At 35.4% G+C, this 14,526-nt stretch overlaps 1 protein-coding gene across 12 annotated transcripts in view; it reads left to right on the top strand.

Moving 5' to 3' along the window:
- LOC128233539 (parathyroid hormone/parathyroid hormone-related peptide receptor-like) overlaps positions 1-14,526 on the top strand; it is a 96,247-nt gene that overhangs the window by 67,902 nt on the left and 13,819 nt on the right. The window contains exon 1 of one of the 12 annotated variants that reach the window (XM_052947321.1): positions 1,350-1,408. The exons of 8 other annotated variants lie outside the window; for them this stretch is intronic. Coding sequence is in view for 1 of the 4 variants with exons in the window: in XM_052947280.1 (XP_052803240.1) it covers positions 6,089-6,099 (11 nt within the window). In the remaining 3 variants the exon portion in view is untranslated. Of the gene's footprint in view, positions 1-1,349; positions 1,409-1,483; positions 1,604-6,047; positions 6,100-6,456; positions 6,572-14,526 lie in introns of those variants that run through there. 3 more of the 12 variants (XM_052947307.1, XM_052947280.1, XM_052947299.1) reach the window with 3 other exon arrangements.

Below are 14,526 nucleotides of genomic sequence, written 5' to 3'. Positions count from 1 at the left end.
GCACATATTTACCAAGATGGCGTCCAAAATGGCCGCCATAACAATCTTAAATGAACACAGAGTAAATAAACGTGCAAAACATTTCACGTATGTATAAAAAACTATGGCATTTTTTCTTCTTTCAAATGAACAGTTTTTATTTGGTATGTATTGATATATTTATAACATAGCTCAATTGTTTGAGCGTAATTAGTCGACCTTACCTCGTTTGTTGCAGAACATGCTAATGCTTCGACTTGCATACATGTAGTCTTTTCCACCACGGATTTGGATTTTGCAAGTCAGAAAACATCGCTGTTGGAACTGGGGACAACTCATAGGATAGCAACTATTTAATATCAAATTCATGTGAGCTCTCTTAAAGGCCTATCGCTCTTGTGAAAATCAATTATTTGTCAAAAACCTTTATATATCCAACTCGTACGCTCTTTCGTGTTTCAGCTTGGGTTTTGATCTCGCGACTTATCATGTCATTGAACGTGCCTGGCCAACCATTTTCGAAATCCTTCAGTTGTTCGAATCCGATTTCCACAGCTTGGTTAATATCTGGTGCTATCTGACCCGTAACTACGATGACAATTTCATCAGGGTTATTCAACGGGTCCAGCGGATGAATACAGTCATCCAATGGTCTGTGCAGTGACTTACGGTCGGCATTATCGCTCGTTATTCTTGCCTTCATTTTCTCCTTTTGTTTATCGTCACATGACATAACCTTTTCTCCATTTGCAAGGCTTGAGATATCTTCCTCTGACTTGCTACATATGTGTAAACAAGGGAACATATGTTGAGTGTGTCTGGTTTCAATGTTATACCAATAATGTTTTGTTTTCCATGCCCGTAATAGATAATAAATTATTATTTCTTGAACGGACGTATTCTTGCACAGATCACCACATAAGATTGCACATGTCAATAAAACAGTTAGTAAGTGACATTAAAATTATTGCATTAAAATGCATTGCTTGCCAAGAAACATGGCAAAGATGTTATTTTGATTCACATCGAACACTATAAACTTATCGTGGACCAGTTGCCGCCAGCGATCAAAAGGTATAAACAATATTACATCATTTCATTTCCATTAGATCGTAGGTAAACGCTGATGAAAGCGTTTTGGTATACGGTCAATGGGAGGGACATGTTAGAAAAAAAATAATGCATATAATTAAGGAAAATAAGTCGGTACCACTGATTGTATTAATCACAAAGTATACTTATTCGATTGTGCACTTATAGCACGAGTGTAACACCCAACCAGAGACATGCGATAACCGGGTAAATGTTATTTCATCGTCTTTGGCCCGTTAGTTGATCCTACGAAGAATTCCAATAGAGCCGGTAGAACGGTGGAAAGCCAGTACTGACTTAACGTAACACCAGCTGCAGTTTCAGAAGCATTCGGCGAGTTAGCGAGTTGTTGTGATTCAGCAGTGTAGTCATTTTATTATTGTTAATTCTAAAGCCTGACATATTAATCTACATTTATCACTTTAATATTTGAAGTAAGATGTAATTGTGAGGTGTGATTTGGTTTGTGAAAGAAAGAAGGATCGGAATAAACAGATAAGATTGCCAATTATTAGTTTTCTCCACTTGTAGAGTAAGTGCTATAGTTTTCTCTTATAAATCAGGATACATGATACTATTTGAATGCTTCTTGTATGTACAAAATGCAAGCTTTAAAGCGTGCCAATCGTTTGTTTGTACTGGTAACAAGATAAAACATACATTAGTGTTCACGCAATTTACATTTTACAACCCTACAGTTATTTACCAACATAAACGGTTTAAGATCTTGATTATGAAAACCTGTTTTAAAATTTAACATAAAGGTAGTACATAATAAACTTGATAAATATGTAATATTTCTATTAGATTTTGACGCTCTTACAATGATAAGTTAATTCGAACAGTTGAGTATATTTAACTAACAACGACTCGCTTTATTTTAATTTTATGGTTTATCTCTTGTAACACAGCATTCCAAAACGCTTAAGTCGGTTGATAAATAATAAATCAAATGTTCACAGTTGACAAAAAAGACAAACGTTATAAATATGCAACAAAACAATGTCAACAATTAGGTCTTCCGTCCAAAAATTATGTTGATAGCTTAGATGACAATGTAAAAAGAAGCCTCTTTAATTCAAAAATGTTTGTGATAAAGAGCATACCTGTTTATATAAGTGATATATCAGAAGTATGTGTTAATGTTTAAGAGCTAATAAAATGTGATTTAGGTATTATTGTCCGTACGGAAATGCGAAATAATGCACAAAGAATTAGTAGGAAACGAGCGCTTGCGTAACGTCATTTGCTGATAACGTCGATTGTTTTTGTTAATCGTATGTAAGGTTGAACACAATCAAAGCAACATCCATGTCATTTTATTGTTGATCAAATTCTTTTGGGAAAAAAATCCTGGACAATCTTGAAATTAAAAAAAAAATCGTGTCGCTGTTTTGTTTTAAATGAACTTTTAAGTTTGTCACTAAGACATTTTGTTGAAATATGTGAAGTAAATATTGTGCTCGGGTGTGCAAATGTACAGCAAAAAGTCGTTATATAACGGCACGTTAATGCATATAATATTACGTGTTTTCTACCTTTAAGCGCCCCATTTCACGTCTCTATAACAGAACGAAAGCGGACATGTTATGCTATTCTTTTTATAAAAAAAGTCGATATTTACGCCCATCTTGAAGCGTTTAAACAACTGTCTTTCATACCTACATATGAACAATGCTAGAAACGATGCAAGAGGTGCTACCAAAAGAATATCGACTCCTAGGTTATGAAAGTTCCCCTAGTGAGGAGGAATCTGGTCAAAATGAGGACGTATAATTTTGTCCATATTCGCTATGTTGGATATACTTTAAAAATTTGAAGCACAACTAATTGTCGTCAAACTCTCGATACTTTATTGTGATGTATTATGATGTATTTATGTTTTATTGTATATCGATATCAGAATGTTTTTGAGGCCGTTTCATGAGAAAACCTAGCGAACTCGTTCGTAGAAAGGATTTTCGTTAATGCAGTACTACTGTTTATCAAAGCGCTGGCAGTGTTGACAGGCTGTCGACGTGCTATGTTTTGTGGGTGTAAATGAAACGATAAGTGTGTGAAGATTGCTCAGTTTGTCAAGTTTGATATTCATCTTTTATAGGCGTATATATTTTTATTACATACCTATCAAAAATGAAAAAAAATCGTATCACCATACTGCTGTTTTTTCTGATTCCGTATAATGCTAGCACGGTGTATATACTCTAGGAACTACTCACGCTTAACATAGCATGACAAAAATACCTGGTAAAACCTCATCACATTTTAGATACATGAAATAACCTTAGTTTACTCACGCCACTATTAACATGTACATATTCAGGAACATGAAACATACGGAAAAGCACGAAACAGAGAAAACTTTACACACCGAACTCGACGTTGAGGGCATTTTCTACATCAATGCATATAGGAAACAAATAGTACGTAGGTCGATCAATCTCAATCTAGAGGTATTTTGCTCTAGGAAACCTTAAATTTAAACTTAACTAACATGTCCAATAATCTGGTTTGATGCATTTGTTTTGGTGGGCAAAGTAAAGTCTATACATCTCGTGTTTGAAGCGTAGAGTATATTTATACAGTCTGTATTAAAATACTCAAAAATGCATTAATCCTTTATCCGTGGCAGTGCATTGTTTATAAAACTATCGCACAATTATAGAAAAAAGACAAGATTTTATACCTGGGAAAGGTTTAAAAATCTATTTTTTTGTAATCATATGCACACTACATAAAAATTTGAATAAGTTGGTCTTGCAATTCCCATATTTGTTGTCCATTTGATCGATTCTGATGCTTCCCAGAAGTCAAACAGACGTAATACGCCTCGTCAACTTGTATAATAATTCTTATGTATAAAATATTATTCTGGCTAAGATAATTCGTCAAAACGACAACCGAAGTACAAGCAACTGAACTGTCGGCCGATCCCTTGACCTGTTTTACAAACGATTCTCTGCGTAATCTCAGCTGACAGTTTAACTGATCGGTTCTATGCATCTGTACAGACAAGGATAATTAATCGTTATGTTGTGCCCTCAGACCACCTCCAATTTTACCAGTAATTAAAAGCAAGATAGTATCTATTGTTATTTTTATATATAATAATCTTCCAGATAAGCATCGTTTTGAACGGCATTGGAATCAACTGCTCATATAAGAGATAATGTGTTAATAGTAATACTCAATTAAGGTGGAACGCTCTATAGAGGGGTATATGTAACGTAAAACGTCACCGTGTTCATAAACGTATATGTGCTGTTTTAATCGTTCTGAACGGATCATAATAACATAATCCCTATCTGATCACATTCAATGGTTCGAGTTATTAGGTTATTAGGTTACGACACATGATATTGCTCATTCCTACTGCAATCCCAGTTTCTAATGCAACTACATGATTTCTGAACAAAACAGGTGTGTTAATTCTAACTTTTATCCCACCCATTGTTAAATTTATCCGATATTCAGCTGGGATTCCAAATTGTATAGTCAACAAACACTCATACAACATGATCGCGCCTTATTCCGTTTCAGATATTTAATAATAAGCCATTTATACATTACATTGTTAGCTCTTTTTTCTTTTACCCATGGTAGTACATACGCACTGCAAAACTCTTCTTTTCACTGCAAACGAATCGTGGGTGCCAACTATGTTCCTTTCTAAAATATCAGATAACCCCATATGAACGAAATATAAAACATGGCAGCAACTTATAACATATGATAATATAAGTAGCTATAAATTATTGTCAAGAGTCTTGGTATTTTTGCTCATTCTAATTGTTCGCATAAGCTACAATGAACATGTTTTATTTAATTATAGTCTATTTATTTTGAAACCAATTTATTATCAAACATAGGTATAAATTTGGTAATTTTCTCAGTATTGAAAAACATTGACCTATCTGGCTTATATTGCTTCATAAGTTAACTATAGCAAGCATGACTTTATTTCTGGGTTCCATATTATAGCTTTATTGAAATATAAATATACCTGAATTTGTATATGTCTTTGTTCTCAAATCGTCCCAAAGGTTAATGACATATTTTGGGTATACTTATTATCATTACTAACATTGCTAATATTTTCGCTTAAAGTATTACTGTCTTATTTATTTCCGATCAAATTAGAGAAAACAAGAACCTCAGGTAGTTGAGCCTCAGAGCTTTGTATACGTACGGTTCAATGCGTTTCCGAAAATTTGGCGATGGTGTCATTTGGACCATAGAATCACCAAGACGACGATTTCTTAAGCACTCGTCATCTACGTGTGTATATCTATGGCTTTGATAAGCCTTGCCATATATTTTGAATCCACCTTAAACCAGGCTATAGTTTGTTTTAAAAGTAAAACAGCTACTCTCTAGTCTCTAGTTATAGATTTCAATTTTTAAATTATAAACAGTTTTGTTGAATCCATATACTTGACTGGTTTGCAAACGGTTGTTTTGATTGTCATAACAAAGTTTAGTTCTCCAGTAGGATATATTTATGGCACGTTGCCTTAATTGTTTTACCATTGATTCCATAACGAGTCCATTCTTGGTGGACCATCGATATACTGATGTTTTCCTGTCTCTAATATTGGCTACGTTTTTTCAGAATATTTATTTCAACAGTGTTTTGTCACTGTCAATTAGCGTGTTGTCCATATACAGAATAAATCACCAGTGGCTTTAATTGAAGTAGGAATCCAGCAATATGCCATTGTAAAGGAGAAGAGAATACAAATATTTAGTCCAATATCAGAAAGATCAGAAAAATCCCGCTTCACTTTTCACTTTTAGTTAATTCAAAGACATTTAGAAATTATATATGGCTTCCCCTTCCGTATATAATATATTCCTTTGATGAGGTTTCGATAAGAGACCATACAAAATCAAGAAGCCTGCTCTTATTCTAATTTCAGTTTGATAAATATCAACTCAGACTTCCGACAATGTAACACGACATGAAACACAATAAAAACAATGTAAACTGGACAATGACTGAACTGTTCTAGGACTAATGAAAACAAGGTAAATACAGCATTGAAGTTACCATACAGAAACCAAAGATAACGCTGGTATCAAAGGAAAATGTATTTCACTTGAAGAAACATCCCTAAGAACATTGCATTTCCCCCTTAGTCATAGTAGAGGGTTCCAAAAATGAAGTCACTTAGAATATAGCATTCACACAAAATCACGGGAAGCAATTCACACACACGACGAAGTGAAGTACTGTACCGCACTGTTTCTTGAGTTTCGAAACAGTTTGTGAATTAACACTCAACACAGTATGTCATTTGTCTAGAGGTAAAAAGGTTCAAGCTGTTTTTGCCAGATGTCGTATGTTTAAGTTTTAAGTGATGAACTTAATTAAGGCAGTAATGTCACAGTTTTCACGGCTGGTGAATAAACTTATAAAACATAACGGCATTGAAAACAACTGATTTACTTAATGTACAGAATAAGAATGTATGTTATATTTTTAGTTGGGATGAAAAAGGTCAGTAAATGCTTTGCATTTTAACATATTAAGGATTAATTGCTAAGATTGCAGATAGTGGGATTGCTTGTAAATGGTACAGCTAGTGTCAATACAAATTGTAAATTATTGTGTTATTGTGGTATCATTAGTCGGTTTATTCACATGTTTGTTTTTGTTATACACCACTCGTATACCTGTTATACACCGCTCGTATACCTGTTATACACCGCTCGTATACCTGTTAAACACCGCTCGTATACCTGTTATACACCGCTCGTATACCTGTTATACACCGCTCGTATACCTGTTATACACCGCTCGTATACCTGTTATACACTGCTCGTATACCTGTTATACACCGCTCGTATAGCTGTTATACACCCCTCGTATACCTGTTATACACAGCTCGTATACCTGTTATACACCGCTCGTATACCTGTTATACACCGCTCGTATACCTGTTTGACACCGCTCGTATACCTGTTATACACCGCTCGTATACCTGTTATACACAGCTCGTATACCTGTTATACACCGCTCGTATAGCTGTTATACACCCCTCGTATACCTGTTATACACAGCTCGTATACCTGTTATACACCGCTCGTATACCTGTTATACACCCCTCGTATACCTGTTATACACAGCTCGTATACCTGTTATACACCGCTCGTATACCTGTTATACACCGCTCGTATACCTGTTATACACCGCTCGTATACCTGTTATAAACCGCTCGTATACCTGTTATACACCGCTCGTATACCTGTTATACACCGCTCGTATACCTGTTATACACCGCTCGTATACCTGTTATACACCCCTCGTATACCTGTTATACACCGCTCGTATACCTGTTATACACCGCTCGTATACCTGTTATACACCGCTCGTATACCTGTTATACACCGCTCGTATACCTGTATACCTGTTATACACCGCTCGTATACCTGTTATACACCGCTCGTATTCCTGTTATACACCACTCGTATACCTTCAGAGTAGAAACCAATGTAGTCACTAATAAAAAAGAGTGGTCAAAGTAACTTAACAACATGTGAACAAAGTTCTGTCCATAGTTTTATTGTCTTATAACTGGTACGTACATGTCATTTACAAAAAGCTTACACAATTTGCACACGAACTTCTTTTTAATGCGAACCACATTTAATGCAATAAAACTGTTCAATGAAAGTTTATCATTTAAAACGCTTGATATAAAAAATGAAGTCAATGAACTGTTCATTATTAGTTACGGAGTAAGCTTAACCATTCGTTAAAGCTTTCTTGTTTGATTAACCCCTAGGCTTATGCAGCACATATGTATAAAAAGATGCTTGTTTTATGGATCTTGGGTAAAGTTATTACAAAGTGTTTGATACTAGTTCATAGTTTTTTTAAAAAAAATGCTTTCAGAAGTTCAGGCTTCCCCGTTATGACTTTAAATGTCATAAAGGTATTTTTGCCACTTTTCTTTTCATGCCTATGTGCTATCTTTCCAGACGAATGACATCAAATTGGACAACTGGCGTATACTGAAGATTTCTTTTTTGCTAAAGTTGATCTTGACAATGAATAGCTTCTTATATAAGGCTGATTGATGCAAACTGTTGATTAACCGTGGAATGTGGAATGTTACACTCGTCAAAAAGGCGGCATAACAATCAATTGTGGGAAGTTAGACATGTATTTTTATAAACAGTTTAAACAGTTGCTTTAATGGCATGACAGGTTAATTGAGGTATACAAAAAGGTGTAAGATTATTGATTAGAAAACATTGTTCACTGTTCAACGTCATGATCAGCATGTACCAGGTACATCATGAGATAAATGGGTAAAATCAAATTATTCAAAATCAGGCTACGACCCATTTTCAGAAGTGACTACAATTACTACAGTTGAAGAAAGCGTTACGAAATTATTGAATCTCCGTGTTTCGGAACAAAACTGTAATATAATCTCAACTCACAGGATGAGGGATCATTGCAATACAGTTGTAATTCCATATATCAATAAGAGGAGTTACGAATGTCTTGAGTCAAGCCCCCCTAGAGGCACTGATCTGTTCTATATGTAGTTTCAAACAGTTTATACTCTTCAGCAACATTTAATAGCGTAAACGTATGTCATGATATAACTTTATTTATTTTTGATTGCAAAGATCAATTTCAGATTAGCATTGTATTTAACAGCTTTGACTGAAAGTAAACACCTTTCACAAGTGATTTCGAGTTACTGATATATATTGATTCCATAACATACACGTTTACATGTGAAGCTATAGAAAGGGGCATACTTATATGTTTGTATTAATTGTTGTTTAATTCGTTTATACGTGTATCAAGTGTTTTGATTGTGTTTGGCTCTTTTTTTCTCAAGTAGCCAATGCATTTGTAGTTGTGCTTTATCTTTTAAAAGCAATGAGGCGCCTCTTGAATGATGTGAATTCCGCAGCCAAAGCACCACTCACTCTCTGTAAGTCGAGGACACACTTTTTTGCAAGAAAAAGTACATTCATTTTACATTCTGATGCAGAACAATACTTTTACGGCTAAAATGAATGTGTGCCAACTGTCTGAAATGAATGCTGAATAAATATGTAGGTATTTGTTCGAATGGCATAATTTAAAATCAAATGATAGCTCCCAAGTCTCAATATTTTATAGGCGCTCACTATACTTAAAAATATTGAAAATAATATAAAACAGACATATAAAACGAAATCGGATTTCCTTTTCTATGCTATAGGACATACTCAACAATCGTTAACCTTAGTTTGCTGACTGAGTTACTTCTATCTTAATTTAGCAAAAGTTGAATCATTTACACGAACAAAGTAATGATTTCAGAAGAGTGACAGTTAATAAATAAAAGAACGTGAGTCATTCATAATTGAAATCGGAGAAAAAAATAAAAACAATCGACCCCATCTCTCAACTTCCAGTTATTCTGAATAGAGACTGATTGCTTTTGGCGGCCATCATTCATTCTATACGAAATTTCAGTCCCAAGTATTTGCCCCCCAAAACTGCTCAATTTGATAAAGGCAATCCAGGGGTCAGTGTTTATTAACACCTCACTGATAATGATCTAAGGAAAGCCACAAAGTCATAAATACTGCTTCTCCGTATCAAACTAGAGATTGCTTTTTCGAAAAAGCGCATGTCTCCCCCATTGTGTGGTCGTAGGTGAGAAATAATCAATGATGGATCCCAAAATCAATAGGGGCCATCAACTAGTCATGACTAACTGGCATACCAAGTATGAAGTTCCTGGGTGTAAACGTTCTTGAGTTATTGAGCAGAAACCGGTTCTTCACCTCAAGGTCAGTGACCTTGACCTTTGACCAACTGATTGCAAAATCAACTAGACATCATGACCAACCTCACTTCAAAGTTTGGTGAACCTAGATCAAAGCATTCTCCTGATATTGCACGGAAATATTTTTTTACATTAGAGGTCACAGCGACGTTGACCTTTGACCTTGTGACCCCCCAAAATATAGGAGTTTTCTAAACCTCATGATCAACCTCCCTACCAAGTTTGGTGAACCTAGGTCAAACCATTCTCAAGATATTGAGCGGAAATGTTTTTTACATTGGGGGTCGCCGCGACCTTGACCTTTGACCTAGTGACCCCAAAAACAATAGGGATCTTCTACACCTCATGACCAACCTCCCTACCAAGTTTGGTGAACCTAGGTCAAACCGTTCTCAAGATTTTGAGCAGAAATGTTTTTTATATTGGGGGTCGCCGCGACCTTGACCTTTGACCTAGTGACCCCAAAAACAATAGGGATCCTCTACACCTCACGACCAACCTCCCTACCAAGTTTGGTGAACCTAGGTCAAACCATTCTCAAGATATTGAGCGGAAATGTTTTTTACATTGGGGGTCGCCGCGACCTTGACCTTTGACCTAGTGACCCCAAAAACAATAGGGATCCTCTACACCTCACGACCAACCTCCCTACCAAGTTTGGTGAACCTAGGTCAAACCATTCTCATGATATTGAGCGGAAATGTTTTTTACATTGGGGGTCGCCGCGACCTTGACCTTTGACCTAGTGACCCCAAAAACAATAGGGATCCTCTACACCTCACGACCAACCTCCCTACCAAGTTTGGTGAACCTAGGTCAAACCATTCTCAAGATATTGAGCGGAAATGTTTTTTACATTGGGGGTCGCCGCGACCTTGACCTTTGACCTAGTGACCCCAAAAACAATAGGGATCTTCTACACCTCATGACCAACCTCCCTACCAAGTTTGGTGAACCTAGGTCAAACCATTGTCAAGATATTGAGCGGAAATGTTTTTTACATTGGGGGTCGCCGCGACCTTGACCTTTGACCTAGTGACCCCAAAAACAATAGGGATCTTCTACACCTCATGACCAACCTCCCTACCAAGTTTGGTGATCCTAGGTCATGCGGTTTTCCAGTTATCGATCGGAAACGAAGTGTGACGTACGGACGGACTGACGGACTGACGGACTGACGGACTACCGGACTACCGGACTACCGGACTACCGGACTGACGGACAGGGCAAAAACAATATGTCTCCCCCAGAGAGGGGGAGACATAATTCCCAACACTTTTTTCTGAGAACAGATTTTTAGCAACAAAATCAGGCTGTACTTGCATTTATTCTTGTCTTTACTGTTCAGAGCATTTCATCTGATTTTGTATACTCTTGAAAATTCAAGTTGAATAATTAATTCCATTATATTTCAAAATAGTTTTATAAACTAAGTTCAGAATAAAATTCTTTTTGTGAGATTTATAAAATAATCATAATAACTAACAAAGTTTTGTGTATCTATAACATAAACATATCATTGTTTGCATTGGATGGCAAAGAATATAAACATTAACAGAAGCTTTTGAACACTCATAGCGAATACAGTTTCTTTAATGATACTGTCATTTATATGTATATCCCATCCTTAGCCAAAAAAAGAACAGAAACAAAACAGAACACAATTTATTTCGTTTTAAACAATTCATACACATATAGTCAATGAAATAGGTAAAAAATGAACAAGTATAACAAAACATTTGCTCTAACTGTGTATTTCTTTTTCTTAATTCAAAAGCCTTATACACAAAAATAGTTGTATTTTGTAACTGAAAACAAGAAAGAATATAAAAAAACATTGTGATTTCATACAATAAAATATCACTGTACAAGTATCTATCTCGTATATATACACATTGCACACAAATTATGCAATCATGCAGACCATAAGCAAATTATCACTTTATGAACAATAGTGTTGTGCAAATTTCGAGATACACAATTTAATTAAAATGAATAATAACAATATTTACAAGGAAAGATAAAGGGTTATTTTACACACTTAATCAATACGAATGGTTTTCAACAGAATGCGTACAAATACTGACACAATTTTTTTTTACATGGGATGGCTACTTATGAATACATACAGTTTGAAGTTAAAATCCAAACCAAACTTCGTTATCTACGCATTCAATATGAAAGATTGTCTTGTCAGTGAGGACACTTGCTGCATCTTTTTAGGTCTTCTTAAATATGGACTTTCTGAAATAAGTGAAAGTTTCATTTCAGTACAAAATGGTTAAAATGCAAAACTGTTTGATTCAAGAGCAAACATTTTATAGTCTTTTTGTTCTTGTAGCACATTATTTCGGGTTATTACCAAAAGCAAATCTTGCCGATTTCAATTTTTGATCAATATGACATTAGGTTTAAAAAATGTGTAAGATTTTTGTTCATACATAATAAAAGACTAAACATTTAATATAATTATATTGACCGTACCGTGGTGTTGACGTAGCTTTAGGTTTGAGCTTTCGCCGTGCACCCTTCTGTGGTGTCGTCTCAATTGCTTCCGTTTTCTAATTTGCCGAACTCTTTTGAGCAGCTCCTCATGGTTTATAACGAAAGCATCCCTTATATCTGATACATATGGGTTTGGCCTACGATCGTACTCTATATTTCCATCAGGTAATCTTTTCAAGCAGTCGTTTGCTTGGAAATCTGGCAAGCGAGCCTCATGTTGCCCTGCTGTTGAATAGTAGTCAATCAGACATTGTACATTTTTACCACGTTGTTCGATGACCATTTCGGGTGGCATCCAGCTTTGAGGACTTCTGTATTCGTAAACAGAAGCGGCGCCATTTGGTAGAATGGAAAGTTGTCTGATTTCATCAAATGAAAACTTCCCTATATCAACATTCTTCGGTGTGTACAATGTCTTGATCATCTCCTTGTATATGCTCACATTGCTTGTAATTGAAAGGTCAAATGTGAATAGATTTTCTCTGAAATTTTTCTGGTTTAGGAATGTTTCAACTGTTTTCTTGTGAGAGATACCATGGAATTTGGGTAAGAAGTCATTTCCACCCATTCTCAGGACCAGTGCTAACTTTTGTCCCATAAAGTGATCATGATAAGACATTTCAATGAATGACAAAACTTTATGCGTGATGGCAGTGCCATGAACAATCAACACAAAGTACATGTTCAATGACAGATTTATCAAAGAATGAGTCGACAATGTCTAGTTCTATGAAAAGTGGACTGTGTCGATTTCTGCCCACCACACAAATCTGATCATCGAAACCTGCTACCTCTTTGCGTTTCAGTCTTTTTGTAATTTCAATTTTTGACTGCTTAAGAAGCTCGCGAGCAACAGTTTGGGTTTGTTTTAAGTTTTCATAATATAATGCTTTTTTAGCAATTAAGCTTTCGTACGCTTCTGTTCCCACATCTATATCACTTGCACGCATGAAACGATGTTCACAAAGAAACACACTTTTGCGAGTCTTCTTCACTAAACTGTCCCTTATAATGTGTGTAAAGCGTTTCCAAATCATTTTCATTAATTTCTAATGTTTTCATGTCATTCCTATCAAAAACGTTTTCAGATGCCACTTGCTTGTATATCTGAAACACAGATGTCACTCCACATTGAACTTTGCTTGTGATGCATTGACTGTAGAGTTCCTTTGACAATTGTCTACATACTTCAGACTGTGTTGAATGGGCAAAGAAGAAATGCACAACATTTTGAGCTTTAAACACAGCTTTTTCATTAATTTCTTTCACAATGTGTTCCTTTCCTTTCAGCCACCGAAAAACATTGCCCTTTACAAAATTAGTCTTGTTGGGAAGTTTTTTTCTTCTCAAAGAATCTATGAGTTGTTGGAAAGCAACATATTATATTCCAGTATCATCAGTTACAATGGAAAGTTCTTTCAAACCTAGGGTTTTAAATTCCACCATTTCGAAGCAAAATTGTACCTGAAATAAATAGGTTTCAATGATTTTGATGATATAATTGCCTATTCTTTTCGAATGCTAAAGACAAAGGCAATTCATACTGATATTCATATTGATATTGTATATGTAAATCTTAGTAAAGAATTGTCCTTTAATTGCGAATAACATTTAAACCATCTCTTGTTATTTAAATTGTGCTCTACTTTTTAACAAAAGAAAACACAAAAACAGTAAATTAAAAATGCTTAACGCAAACATAGGTTTATGTATAAAACATAATTCAACATTATATGTCATAAATGTGAAATGGGCATCAAAGTATTAAAAGACAACATACATTTTCTGTATTGGAAGATATTCATTTTTAACCTAAACACAAGACACACTCAATTCCAGAATATTTAGTTCACATACTGCAATAACGGTCAAGGAACATCTGTTGGATACACACAGTAAACAGCCAAGCAGGGTGGCACGCTAAGTGGTGATTAATTGACTGGTTCAATTTCATGGTGATTTCATGGACTGATAAGCCCTTTTCTCAAAATGAGGAGTATGGGAGGCAACTTCCCTGGACTGATTTACCTCCCCCTCAGAAATAAGGCTGTCTACTTTTCTACGTTTTTCTCATTGAGTAGGCCTATTAAGTGTTCGCCATGCGTCAAATTTTACAACAAAACAATATTTAACATCAAGGTTATTT

This window comes from Mya arenaria, chromosome 1 (genome assembly GCF_026914265.1).
Source record: "Mya arenaria isolate MELC-2E11 chromosome 1, ASM2691426v1".
Lineage (NCBI taxonomy): Eukaryota > Metazoa > Mollusca > Bivalvia > Myida > Myidae > Mya > Mya arenaria.
Note: the sequence above shows the minus strand (reverse complement) of the source record. Positions and strands in the feature narration are given on the sequence as shown.